Raw genomic sequence first — 14,678 nt, forward strand, 5'->3', positions numbered from 1 at the left:
TAAGCCAACTTTTTCACTCTCCTTTTTCACTTTTATCAAGAGGCTCTTTAGTTCTTCTTCACTTTCTGCCATAAGGGTGGTGTCATCTGCATATCTGAGGTTATTAATATTTCTCCTGGCAATCTTGATTCCAGCTTGTGCTTTCTCTACCAGTGTTTCTCATGTGTACCCTGCATATAAGTTAAATAAGCAGGGTGACAATATACAGCCTTGATGTACTCCTTTTCCTATTTGGAACCAGTCTGTTGTTCCATGTCCAGTTCTAACTGCTGCTTACTGATCTGTATACAGGTTTCTCAAGAGGCAGGTCAGGTGGTCTGGTATTCCCATTTCTTTCAGAATTTTCCAGTTTATTGTGATCCACACAGTCAAAGGCTTTGGCATAGTCAGTAAAGTACAAATAGATACTTTTCTGAAACTCTTGCTTTTTTGATGATCCAACAAATGTTGGCAATTTGATCTCTGATTCCTCTGCCTTTTCTAAAGCCAGCTTGAAAATCTGGAAGTTCATGGTTCACGTATTGCTGAAGCCTAGTTTGGAGAATTTTGAGCATCACTTTACTACTGTGTGAGATGAGTGCAATTGTGTGGTAGTTTGAGCATTCTTTGGGATTGTCTTTCTTTGGGATTGGAATGAAAACTAACCTTTTCCAGTCCTGTGGCCACTGCTGAGTTTTCCAAATTTGCTGGCATATTGAGTGAAGCACTTTCACAGCATCATCTTTCAGGATTTGAAATAGCTCAATTGGAATTCCATCACCTCCACTAGCTTTGTTCATAGTGATGCTTCCTAAGGCCCACTTGACTTCACATTCCAGGATGTCTGGCTCTAGGTGAGTGTGAGTGATCACACCATCATGATTATCTGGGTCTTGAAGATCTTTTTTGCACAGTTCTTCTGTGTATTCTTGCCACCTCTTCTTAATATCTTCTGCTTCTGTTAGGTCCATACCATTTCTGTCCTTTATTGAACCCATCTTTGTGTGAAATGTTCCCTTGGTATCTCTAATTTTCTTGAAGAGATCTCTAGTCTTTCCCATTCTATTGTCTTCCTCTATTTCTTTGCATTGATCACTGAGGAAGGCTTTCTTATCTCTCCTTGCTATTCCTTGGAACTCCATTCAGATGCTTGTAACTTTCCGTTTCTCCTTTGCTTTTCACTTCTCTTCTTTTCACAGCTATTTGTAAGGCCTCCTCAGAAAGCCATTTTGCTTTTTTTGTATTTCTTTTCTTGGGGATGGTCTTGATTCCTGTCTCCTGTACAATGTCAAGAACCTCCATCCATAGTTCATCAAGCACTCTATCAGATCTAGTCCCTTAAATCTATTTCTCATTTCTACTGTATAGTCATAAGGGATTTGATTTAGGTCATACCTGAATGGTCTAGTGGTTTTCTTCACTTTCTTGAATTTAAGTCTGACTTTGACAATAAGCAGCTCATGATCTGAGCCACAGTCAGCTCCCAGTCTTGTTTTTGCTGACTGTACAGAGCTTCTCCAGCTTTGGCTACAAAGAATATAATCAATCTGATTACGGTGTTGACCATCTGGTGATGTCCATGTGTAGAGTCTTCTCTTGCGTTTTGGAAGAGGGCATTTGCTATGACCAGTGCATTCTCTTGGCAGAACTCTGTTAGCCTTTGCCCTGCTTCATCCTGTACTCCACGGCCAAATTTGCCTGTTACTCCAAGCGTTTCTTGACTTCCTACTTTTTCATTCCAGTCCCCTATAATGAAGAGGACATGTTTTCGGGGTGTTAGTTCTAGAAGATTTGTAGGTCTTCATAGAACCATTCAACTTCAGCTTCTTCAGCGTTACTGGTCAGGGCATAGACTTGGATTACTGTGATATTGATTGGTTTGCCTTGGAAACGAACAGAGATCATTCTGTCATTTTTGAGATTGCATCCAAGTAGTGCATTTCAGACTCTTTCATTGACTATGATAGCTACTCTATTTTTTTCTAAGGTATTCTTGCCCACAGTAGTAGATATATGGTCATCTGAGTTAAATTCACCCATTCCAGTCCATCTTATTTCGCTGATTCCTAGAATGTAGATATTCACTCTTGCCATCTCCTGTATGACCACTTCCAATTTGCCTTGATTCAAGGACCTAACATTCCAGGTTCCTATGCAATATTGCTCTTTACAGTGTCGAACCTTGTCCCACCCACAACTGGGTGTTGTTTTTTCTTTGGCTCCATCCCTGCATTCTTTCTGGAGTAATTTGTTCACTGATATCCAGTAGCATATTGGGCACCTACCAACCTGGAAAGTTCATCTTTCAGTGTCCTATCTTTTTCCCTTTTCATACTGTTTATGGGGTTTTCAAGGCAAGAATACTGAAGTGGTTTGCCATTTCCTTCTCCAGTGGACCACATTCTGTCAGACCTCTCCATCATGACTTATCTGTCTTGGGTCGCCCCATACCCACTCAGACCTTTAATACTGGACGCCACTATATTTTGGACTCTGTTCTTGGGTAATGGGGATGAAAAGAAGTAATCGTCAGAAGGTCATGATTTATACTGCAGGCATTTGCTGTCTAATGGAACAGGGGGATCCTGGCTTCAGCAAATGACAAAAGCCTTAGTCAACTAGAACTGCCCCTGCAACATATCAACTCCCTTCATCCAGGTAGAGCAGATATAGGAGCATCCTAGGATACCTACCAGTCTGTCAAATAGAGTGTGCTTTTGAGAGATCAGGTTTTTAGCATCTTTTGGTTTACTCCTTATAAGTGGCTCTGTATTCACGTGGTTTTGATATTTTTACTTTAGTCAAAAAAGGCTCTCTCTTTATCACCAGGTGAGTTATGATATTTATCTTAGTTCATGTGAGTATATGTGAAAGTGAAGTTGCTCAGTCGTGTCCGACTCTTTGCGACTCCATCGACTGTAGCCTACCAGGCTTCTCCATCCATGGGATTTTCCAGCAAGAACGGAGTGGGTTGCCCTTTCCTTCTCCAGGGGATCTTCCCAACCCAGGGATCAAACCCAGGTCTCCCGCATTGTAGGCAGACACTTTTACCATCTGAGCCACCAGGGAAGTCAAGTATATGTATATATGTGCATATATAAAATATACAGTAGAATTTTAGGTATATATACATATATAAACATATATGTATGTATAAAACATTAAAATCAAACAAAATCTTTCCTTGCTTTTTAAGTAAAATTATATAACTTTTTGTCAAAATTTTACCATTTAATCATTTTGTTCCTTTATGCAAGAAAGAATAGGCAAATGACACTGGGTGACATTTAATCTCCAGATATTACTACAACATCCGATACACACTCAGGAATGGGAAAACCAATGGTTTATTCCTCATAACACTCAGAATCCCTTAAGGAAAGGGAAGATTAAAGTGTATATAATGCTATGAGAATCAATAGAATAATGAAGATATTAAAAAAATAAGCCTTTGATAAAATATGCATTTATTTACGTCTGATTTTGCCAACCTTACAAATCATTGGCAAAGTGCATTCCTGTTATATTTCTAGAGAGAAGATTTGATGAATTTATAGCAGACAAAGGTCATGACTATTTTACTCAGAGTACACCCATTTAGAAATCATTATGTCTGATATCTATACTGTAATAAAAATCTATATAGTTCTTGGGATATATTTTAGATATAGTATATATATTATCCTTGGATCTAATATTTATAATAAAATTATATCCTTAGATCATATTTTATTGTGTATATATATATATATGTTAGATTTATATTAAAAATATCCACTGTATTTACCTATAAAGTCAGTTTCCAGAAACTTAAGAAACTTGTCCAAATCTTATGGCTAGTTTATTTTGGAGGTAAAGAGTGTACAATTTCAGATTCTTAGACACAAATTTTCAACATAATCCCAACCACCTTTTGAAGAAGATATGTACACTTTTCTAACTGTTGTGTGGATTTCCATAAATTTCCTAGATTTTTTAAAATATACTGACCATAGAGAAAACTATTCTCAGTCTTCTAAAAATTATCAAAACTACTGTTACTAATTATAGAATTTCTCCTTTTTCCTTGCCTCCAATAGAGCCTTGAAAATTCCAAGTCAGAGCCCACAGGACAGCATCAAGAATTACTATGAACCAGAGTGATTCTCTCAATTAAAATTGGAGGCTAGAAGGCATGCTAGAAAGACGCTGAGAGGACAGTAACTTTAAGCAAAGGAACTAGGATTTTTCTCTTTTCTTTCCTCCAAATCTTAGTCATTTTTATCTTCATTGTATGATAAAACACATATGTGTACATGATATTGCTAGGTACAGTGCATGAGACCTACAAAAAAAAAATGTCATTGCTTTGAGATTCACAGTCCTAAGAGAAAATTCAGAGAGGCATACAAATACTGACTTTAAATACCAAACTAGCACAAGTAGCCAGGATGAAGCAATAATCTATTACTTTCCTAAAAATATTTTAGCAATTTTATCTTAATTTTCAGCACAGAATGAGAAGTATATTAGTAATGATAATTTGAATACCCTCATCTATTCATTCACTAATTTATCATTGCACATTTCTGAGTACTTTCAAATATCATCAAGCCACTTTGCTAGTTGTAGATAAAGGTAAATGAGACAGAGTCTTCTTCAGAGTCTAGCAGTCTAGTGGATAGACAAACAGACATTGATACCTAGCTTGTTGTAATATACTTTGTCTATTGCAATGGTAGAGATATGTACTAAATATTGAGGATCTCCTGATTCACCATAGAAATTTGGGAAAGTTTTTGGAGGAAGTGTAGCTTGAGATGAATCAAACAGGATGTTAATCTAGCAAAAAGAAGACCTTGAATTAAATGTAAACATCAGCACAGAGTAGTATATATCAGGGATTATATAAGCATCATTTTCCTGGAACATAAATCATGGGTCAGAGAGGGATGGGAAACAACCAGAGAAGGGGACCCAAGTCATAAAGACCTTTTTTTTTTTTTTCATTTATTTTTATTAGTTAGAGGCTAATTACTTTACAATATTGTAGTGGGTTTTGCCATACATTGACATGAATCGGCCATGGATTTACATGTGTTCCATAAAGATCCTTCTGTTGAGGAACTTTTACTTGAGTCATTCCAATGCACTAATTTGATTAGAAATTGTTCTTAACTTTTGACTTTTTGGAGGACACCAACTCTGATGGTACTCTTCCAGTCTTATATTTTGTATTTGACCATTGCCTCTCCTATTTTATCTTTATTTTCTCAAGTCAATTAATTTTGTATACAAAAGAATCTATTATTTACAGTACTGAAATTGGGTAGCAGGAGTATTTGGTTTTAGGTTCTACTTATATAATCAAAGAAAGATGAATTGGCAGACTGATTTACCTTTCTCAAGTCATCCACAAGGCATTTCTTGAAGGAAGCTAATGTTATAGATCACATTTTATTGAATTTGGATGAAAAAAGCTAGTATTTTTGGATACAACTCATACTTTGAGATGAAAGCAATACCTGATTTTCCTTACATGGATGTGGACTTACAAAGTAATGAGTAATGAGAAATAAACTTATTTTCCAAAAAAAAAGCATAGATTATACATGTTTACAATTAAATGTTTACCCTAAGCCTAATTTGGGCTTATTTGAGACACCCAAATAAAGCGATTAAAAAGCAAATTACTTTTTTTAAAGGATTTTCAGAAGAAAAAGTAGCATTATTCCTATACACCAGAAACTACAATGAGTATACCAAATAAATTCTATATACAAAAAGAGTTGATCACTTGCATTCAAAAGAATGCTTTCTTTCTGCCCAGGGATTCTCTATAAGAATGCTTTAAATATCATGCTTAGCTAATATACTGTAAACTTGATATGACACTGGTGAACAAATATTATACATCTAACTTTACAAGAAAATATTAATATATGCCCATTCTAGGTTCATGGAATAAAGAGAGGAGAAATTTTCAGAGGAAATCAAAGGATATTTTTTTCTGTTGTTTACAATCACAGTAGTGTATTAATGCTAAGGAAATATTGCTGTAGAGTTAGAGCAAAGAAGCCCTCTGGATTTGGCCTATTATTGAAAGAAAGATGCCATTTGACCTAATGAAATCAGAAATTGATTAAATGCAGTTCATCTAAGGGGAAATATGGTCAGGGAGTTACTGCCAGGGTCAAGAGGAGACGGGGTGATCTAGTGCTTGAGTGCTGATAGGGTTAGATAGACTTTCAGAGTAGCTGATGCTACAAGATACATGACAATGGACACCCACAGGTCAAAGAGCGAGATCAACCCCTTGGATGGGAAGGAAGAGATTAATCAGAACATTCTTTGCTCAGCTTATAACTAAGTCTGCTTATCCGATGATTCATGGAGAACTGAATGTTTTGAAGAGTCTGTAATCTATGGGCCCCAGGAAAGTTGAATTGCTGCTAACTATCTTGGGAACACATGTCAGAACAATTGCTGTGGTCACACAGTGCCTTGGTGAAGCCCTGGAACCTTTATGAAAAATACTGTTTTGACAAAGTAATTCAGATGCCTGATTATCGAGTGTGCATCTAATCTTCACTGGGTTTTTATTTTTTTCTCATAATGTTCCAGCTTTGGCAATGTAAATGTCCTTTTAAAACTTTTTATTTTTTTCTTCACCAAATTGGAATATGTTGAAATAAAGAACTCCCTTAACCTGTAAAAAATAATCAAGAAGAGAACTGACACTCACTGTTTCTCAGAAATTGTCTGTCATAACTATAGTAAAATAAAATTATTTTTATTTTCACACTTTAGTTCAACAGTTTATTTTTCTCAGCTGGATATTGAATGAAACTGGTGCTAGGGTACCAATATTGATTTTAGTGGGAAAAAAAGAATCAGATAATTGACCATCTTACTTGAATCTGAAACTCACTAAAACACAATAACCCATAATATTCTACACAATTATTATGATTTTTTGTTGTATCCAGGTAAGAGTGTTTCTCTTTTTTCAAAGATAGATATAATTTATTTGTGCAATTTTAATATTGTTTTCATTTTCTTGGCAGATGGCTTATTCATCTTATTACTTTCATGCATTGGCAAGATTAGGCTGTTTCATACAAAGTTCTTAATAAGAAGAAACTTTAAAATATGTATTTATATGAGTCTCCATAACAGCCCTCACAATATGTTTCAAACAATTGCTAACTACATATCTATCCAAGAAACTAGTATGATTTTTCCATTTTGGATAATAATAAACATTTTAATAAATTTTCTTAATTATATAGTTATCAGAAAGGTCACAATAATTATAAGAGAAAATATACTGGAGTTTGGAGAAAAAGGAGGAAAACGGTGACTTGATGTTTTATATTTAAAGAGGTCTTAATGTAACTCATATAAAGAAAATTGATCCTTCTTTTAAATTTTTCAAACTGCAATTTGAAAATATGCATATTCTTTTATTGAATTTTGAACACGAGTAATACTTAATTTTCTGTGTGTGTGTGCTCCAGTTTTTAATTGTGAAACTTTTGGACAAACAGAAAAGCACCATGATCACTTCTATAGATACCACCTAGATTCCACAAATGTTAGCATTCGGGACAATGCCAGACTAATCTGCTGGTATACATATTTCTCACATAGAACAGCTGAGGATTCACTTCCCCGCCCATGCTGCAAAAACTTCCTCTCCAATCCTCCTTCCTCTCATTTTCTCACTAATTCTTCTGGCTTCGAGTATTTGCATTCCCTCCCTGCCATCACTGGGGATTTTCAGGGTCCAGGAACCTCCTGGCCAAAGCCATTCTGAGAATCCTAATTGTATTGGTGGAGCTGGTGCAAGGGTGGGGGAGGAGGAAAAAAGAAATCAGATGGAAAGCAATGCTACTTGAAAGACAGATCTTCTAGGGCCAGAAGTGCAACAAATTCAGAATGAACTGTTTACTAAAAACAACATTCAAAATGATTGCCTAAGATTCAAGTGTGCATCTGTGGCCAGGATATGGTTTCCTTTTGAAAAATACGTTGAGGTCTAAGCAATCAGTTTAAAACTGGATTTTGAGAACAGAGTCTACTCACAGTTGTGGATGGCCAATATTTATAATCATTTAGATTAGTACAGAAATTAACTGCCTCCTCTGTCACACTTGTTTTAACTTGGTGTGATCATTATTACTTTGCAGGCAAATTTGTAAACAAAGATATCACTAAAGTTTCACAAGCATTTAAATTTTCTAGACTGTATAAATATGTGAATCCAGTTCTTCCATTCTTATCTTTATTCCTGTAGCCTTGTACATACATTTTTATTACACATTGGTAAGAGGCTGTGGAATTAGGAAATTAATATCTAAATACTTTAAGGATTTTACCCAGAACACTTTTGGTTTTTATGGTACTTTCATCAAAGCACAGCTAAAAGGAAACCCATTTCCTTTTGATTCTATTATATCTTATTTTATTCTTCTAACTTATGTTCATTTGGGGGTGCTTATTTATAATGCTAAGTATCAATTTTTCATAAAATTTACTCTAGATTCCCATATATAGATTTTACAGCTCAGCAAATGATGAGACCGAGACATATTATTCCTTATACACAGCCTAAATGCAAAAATAATTTAAAAAACTTGGAAATACAGATGAGTGGAGCCATGAATTTTAGTGGTGTGCCTTTAGGTATACCTATTAATGAAGAACAATAAATACACGAATGAGTGAGTAAACTAGAGCTATGGGTAAAGCAATGGTGAAATGTCTAGATGCTGAATTCTTTCCATCAACTGGGACTTCTTAATGACCTGCTCTTCTGGGCATAAAAGAATCAAGAGTACCTCTTGGCTCCCTTGTATGAGTTCCTGGTGTGTTGCTCCCAAGAATGCCCTGGCTGCCATTTTCACCTGAGGAGTGGCCAGGGGAAAGACCAGCTGTTCATATTTAGATTTTTGCAACCATAACTCCCATTTACAGGCCTGGCTCCTTTCCCCTATTTTCTCTACACTCAAAGAGAGGATGTGAAGTATACGTGCCCTGCTCCAATCTTCCATCAGACACCACCCTTGGCTTATGCCCTATTTTGGTGCCATCTGCTTGGGGACACAGAGGATAATAATAAGAGCTCCTACTTATTGAGTGTCTGCTGTGAACTAAGTATTTACATATCTAATTTCACATTCTCAGTCGATGCGGCAAGGACAGTATTAGACCCATTTTTATAGATCTAGAGAGTAAAGCTCAGAAAAGTTGAGAAAGCTCTCCAAGACTTTTTGGGTTTATATTTGAGGCTTTCCTCTTTGCCATCAGTGGAAGACAGTTCTCTTTCCTTGGAAAAATATGTTAGCATTTTCTTTGATTGATTCTCCACTTTCCATAACAGCCGTCCCTGGAGAGCAGCGCTCCCGCTCTCATCCCATGCTGATGTCCTGAATTTCCCACAGTGATTTGGCCCTCACATCGAATGTTCTGGCTTCTTGTCTGTTAGACTCAACTGATATCTTAAAATATCTGATTAGTACTTAATAGTGTTGGCAGGTTAGAATCATATTTTTAAAAGGAGAGTATATTTAAGCACTTAACTTTCTGATTTCACTCACTGAGAGTACATATTTTTCCCATGTTATACAGAGAAACTGGACAATGAAATGACCACCTGTTAGCTGCTAATGATGTTCACATGCTTTTAAAAAAAAGTAATTCTGGCTTTATCTGTCTACGATCTTGGCGACAAAACTCGTGGGAACATCAAGGGCACAGGAAGCCAAAGGCAGCAAACTGACAGTAAAGTTTGTGCTTAGACTGCTAACAAGGAAGGAGATACTGTGAATATCTAACTTAATATAACTATTTAATCTCAAGAGGGTGCTGTAAAACCAAATGCATGTTTTAAAAACCTAAGTTTGGGTGTTCAAATCTGGAATTAAGATCAGAGGGGTTTCATAGAGCCTATTTCTTCAGAAAATACTGTAAAAAGCATCAGATATAAAATATGCCAATCACTATTTCAAATGCCTAGCTAATTTGATATTGTATGGGTGGGACAATCATTATGCCTTTCAAATGAAAATGAATCTGTAAATACTGAATGAACTTAATTCAAAGTAATAGATGGATATTAACAGTATTCTTACTTTGCAAAAAATAGATTAGTCCTAAAAAAGGCTTAAAACTATTAATATCTACCAAAATACAAAAAAGAAGCATTTTCTAAAATTAGGGCTAGTGTTAAAGATTAAATGACCCTTTTAGTTTAACAGTGAAATCAAAGTCCAAAATCAACATCTGGTTTTAATTCTTTTGCTAATATGTTTTTGGGTCTCTATTTAAGTTTATTGATTTATATGGATATCATTTTTAATATTTCCATCCAAGTCCAAGGTTGATATAAACTAAGTTTACCTTTTATTTGTTCATTCTAGCTTTATTGTTAAAAGCACTGAGTCTAATATTGGTTTCCTTGAGTTTGAAACTTGTTTCCATAACTTGTCTTTGTGCAAGTTGTTTTAATTTTCTGTGCCTTACTTTCCTAGCTATAAAATAGGGTTAATAATAGTACCTATGTCATTGGGTTAGTGGAGGATTAAGTAAATCAATGTAACACATGCACTTAGAACAATGCCTGGATAGTAAGTACTCAATATTTTCTCGGTATCATTATTTTTTAACTGCAAAGAAAAAAGCAATATGATTCTTGTACAGTTAAATACTCTGAAATTAATAGAATTAATCATATGTCTCTTTCCTTGTATTTAGACAAGACTAAATGTAGGCCCAAAATAGACAAATAATTGTCTTTTCCACTAAAAAAAGTTCAAAACGGGTAACTGGTGTTCTACCTGTAGGAATTTTTTTTTCTCCAATATGGTCTGAAAACATTTCAAGTGACTATCGTTGAATACAAAATCCATTTACCTCAATGTTTCTCATACATACTTTTACCTTAATTTTCTCCTGAGCTTTAGGCTTTAGAAATGTGTCAAAGTCTGCTCCAGACCAGCAGTTATATATGAGATTCCAGAGCTACTGCTCATTGCCTCATACCTCATTTTTTTTTTTCTCTCATACCTCATTTTATACCCACTGCTGCTGCTGCTGCTGAGTCACTTCAGTCGTGTCCGACTCTGTGCGACCCCATAGACCACAGCCCACCAGGCTCCCCCGTCCCTGGGACTCTCCAGGCAATAACACTGGAGTGGGTTGCCATTTCCTTCTCCAATGCGTGCATGCATCCTAATTCGCTTCAGTCGTGTCCAACTCTGTGCGACCCTATGGACAGCAGCCCACCAGGTTTCTCTGTCTACAGGATTCTCTAGGCAAGAATACTGGAGTGGGTTGCCATCTCCTTCTCCGTTTATACCTACTACAAAATGTTTATGCCATTAACATTAGCTATGTACTCACAATCAAATTCTAATTCTAAAATCTTATGTTTGTACCCATATTAAGTCAAGAGGGACAATGAGCAAGAAATAAAGAGAAATCCTTAAATGAGGCAATATCAAACTGTACCATCATATGGAAAAATTTTTTTAAATGGCACTGCTTATTTTCCACAAATAATTTAATTTTAATGCACCATACAGTATAAGACACTAACATTGATAATTTTAAGTTCTAACTTAACACAACTGGCTAACCAAATCTGTACCAACGATATTGAAATTATGGCATGGTTCTCTGAATCATGACAATTTTGAAAGGGTGCTCCTCCTCAAAGTTACCATGCTGTTTCTAGATTCAGACTCATAACAATTTAGATTTAGAAGATATATTATCACATATAACTAGCCTCCCTCTATTTTGTCATGTGTGAGGGGTTGTACATGTGTATTTATGTGTATATATATATATAATTCTCTGATGCACACAAATATATGTATATACATATATGGTCATCCAGTGTATTTATTCATGTACACATGAGTGAGTGAGTGAAAGTCGCTCAGTCATGTCCAACTCTCTGCGACCCCATGGATATACAGTCCATGGAATTCTCCAGGCCAGAATACTGGAGTGGGTAGTCTTATCCCTTCTCCAAGGGATCTTCCCAACCCAGGGATCGAACCCAGATCTCCCACATTGCAGGAGGATTCTTTACTGTCTGTGCTGCTAGGGAAGCCCAAGAATACTGGAATAGGTAGCTTATCCCTTCTCCAGGAGATCTTCCTGATCCAGGAATCGAACTGGGGTCTCCTGCATTGCAGGCAGATTCTTTACCAGCTGAGTTACCAGGGAAGCCCCTGTACACAAGTAGATATTCTGTAATCAGCCTTTCTCTACTTACTGGGTTCTCCTTAAGTTCAAAAAGCTAGAATATAATTACAGGATATAATCTGATCTTTAGTCAGATGGAAATGGCAGAAAAACTGGTGATTCAGAAGACTGAATGTATGTAGATAGATGATCCCAGAAAGGTACTATAATTTATGAGACTTTGGGAAACAGTTTTTCTCTGATTCCAGAGATATCTACTTGTTCTTTGAGGGAGCTGATATTCAAATCAACTCTGTGAGATATGCACAACACCTTTCCATAACCCTCTTTATTGAGGAAGAAACAGGGTGAAAAGATAGAAGACTCTTGAGAGTCTCTTGGAAAGCAAGGAGATCAAACCAGTCAATCCTAAAGGAAATCAGTCCTGAATACTCACTCGTAGGACTGACGCTGAAGCGAAGGTCCAACACTTTGGCCACCAAAAGACCCTGATGCTGGGAAATATTGAAGGCAGGAGGAAAAGGGGATGACAGAATATGAGATGGTTGGATGGCATCACTGACTCAATGGACATGAGTTTGAGCAAACTCCGGGAGATAGTGAAGGACAGGGAAGCCTGGGGTGCTGCAGTTCATGAGGTCACAGAGTCGGACACGACTTAGTGATTGAACAACACCACCAAAAAGGGTGAAAAAGATGAACAATTATGCTCAAGGTCACTATGTAAGTGAACAGACTGGTCCTTTTCACTTCAAATTCTTTTTTTTTTTAAGAAAATTAGAACTAGATGTGACCTCGAGGATATCTAATCCACATTACACATTTATAAATCTTTCTGGTGGTTGAAACAAGTGGCAAGTTGCATAGCCTGTTGGTTTATGTCAGGTCACTCATATATCTTTTAATGTATGAAAATCAAATAGTCAGCATACCAAGGTTTGGAGACGCTTGACATTTCCCACTCTTGAAATCAATCACCAATCTGAACGCCATGGTTATTACTTAGATTCAGAAGTTTGCTGTAAGCAGAGACCATGACCTTGGAACAATTATTTTCTCAAAAGGCATTACCAATGATGTGAGCAAAGTACTCAGACTGCCCTCAACTGCGTGAATTCCTGGCTAAAGAAATGGCTATGAATCGTCCATGAGTAGCATGAGTTTGGCTGAAACCTCATTTCAATGTATCTACATTTTATAAGCACTAAGTTTAAACAAAGTTAAAATGAGCTAGTCAAAAAAAATACTTACTTAAAGATTTTCTGTGCTCTGGTTTCTGTTCTTTTATATCACTATCATAGTGACCTAGTAGTTCAGTACTGGAGGATCTTTGGATTTTAAATAATTCCAGGTTTCTTGAATGACTACTTGGATCCTTTGGCTGGAAATAACAATTAGACGGAACAATTTTACATAGAAGAAAAAAATTCACTAAATAGTTCTGTGATCTATTTTGATGTTAGATTAACAAGAAGTTTGAAATAAGATAATTATTTTAAAATAAGGCCCCTATGCTAAGCTTAATTTTCAAATTATAAATGATATACATATATATGTGTGTGTATATATATATAATATTACTTATTAAATGCTGTGCATAGCCTAAGCACCCCATGCATTAATTCAATTACTTATTACAGATATCCCATGAGGTAGGTATTTTATTACCCTTATTTTCCAGACAAGATGACTGAAGCCAAAAGAGATAAACAATTTGCCTAAGGCCACACAGCTAGAAAAATCAGATTCAAACTTTCAAACTCAGGCAGTTTTACTCCAGAGTTTGCTCATAATGATAAAAAATGCATACGCATGTGTGTGTGTGTGTGCGCATATGTGTGCCTGGATAAGGGAACTATAATGATAATGGGGAAAAACTTACTTGCTATTTTACTTTTTAAAGTTTTGATCCCAAAATAATACAACAGAAGTGTGGGATTAAATCACAATAAAATCACAAAAATATTATTATTTTTATACCTTATTAAAAGCTCTCAAGAATATTTTCTTGTCAAGATTTGCAAACACTCATGTCCTAAATAAGATGTTTGGTTGATAAACAGTATAAAATGAGTAGTTTTAAATAATTTGACTCTTTTAAGAACATACTCTAAACTTGTGATTTAGGGTAATTTCATGAAGTTCTAGATATGTAATTTTCAAGAGAACAATCTAGCTTAGCTGAAAGAACAATGGAAATCAATACAAAGGATTATTATTTACTAGTATTATTAACAGTGAGTATGGGCTTAAATACACTGATATTTATTTTCAAGAATATGTATTACAGATTGCATAAACCAAAAATGTGAAAATTTAGTAGCTATTAAGTTCTTGTTTGCTTTATAAAGCCTTCACTAAATCAATGTCTGTTATTTCAGGAAAAAAAATGAATGTATTGTATTTTTAAAGAGAGAAATCAAATGTCATTTAGTTTCACAAATCCTGTCAGCAATCACAAATGCTGAAAACTGCATTAGTGGACTGTTTAAATTAATATA

The 14,678-nt window shown here is 35.6% G+C and overlaps 1 protein-coding gene across 1 annotated transcript in view; it reads right to left on the minus strand.

Moving 5' to 3' along the window:
- Positions 1-14,678, minus strand: part of ARHGAP15 (Rho GTPase activating protein 15) — a 677,082-nt gene that overhangs the window by 314,833 nt on the left and 347,571 nt on the right. Inside the window, exon 8 of the mRNA XM_070476258.1 lies at positions 13,429-13,558. Within this exon, the coding sequence (XP_070332359.1) occupies positions 13,429-13,558 (130 nt within the window). The remainder of the gene's footprint in view (positions 1-13,428; positions 13,559-14,678) is intronic.

The sequence above is a fragment of the Odocoileus virginianus genome, chromosome 13 (genome assembly GCF_023699985.2).
Source record: "Odocoileus virginianus isolate 20LAN1187 ecotype Illinois chromosome 13, Ovbor_1.2, whole genome shotgun sequence".
NCBI lineage: Eukaryota > Metazoa > Chordata > Mammalia > Artiodactyla > Cervidae > Odocoileus > Odocoileus virginianus.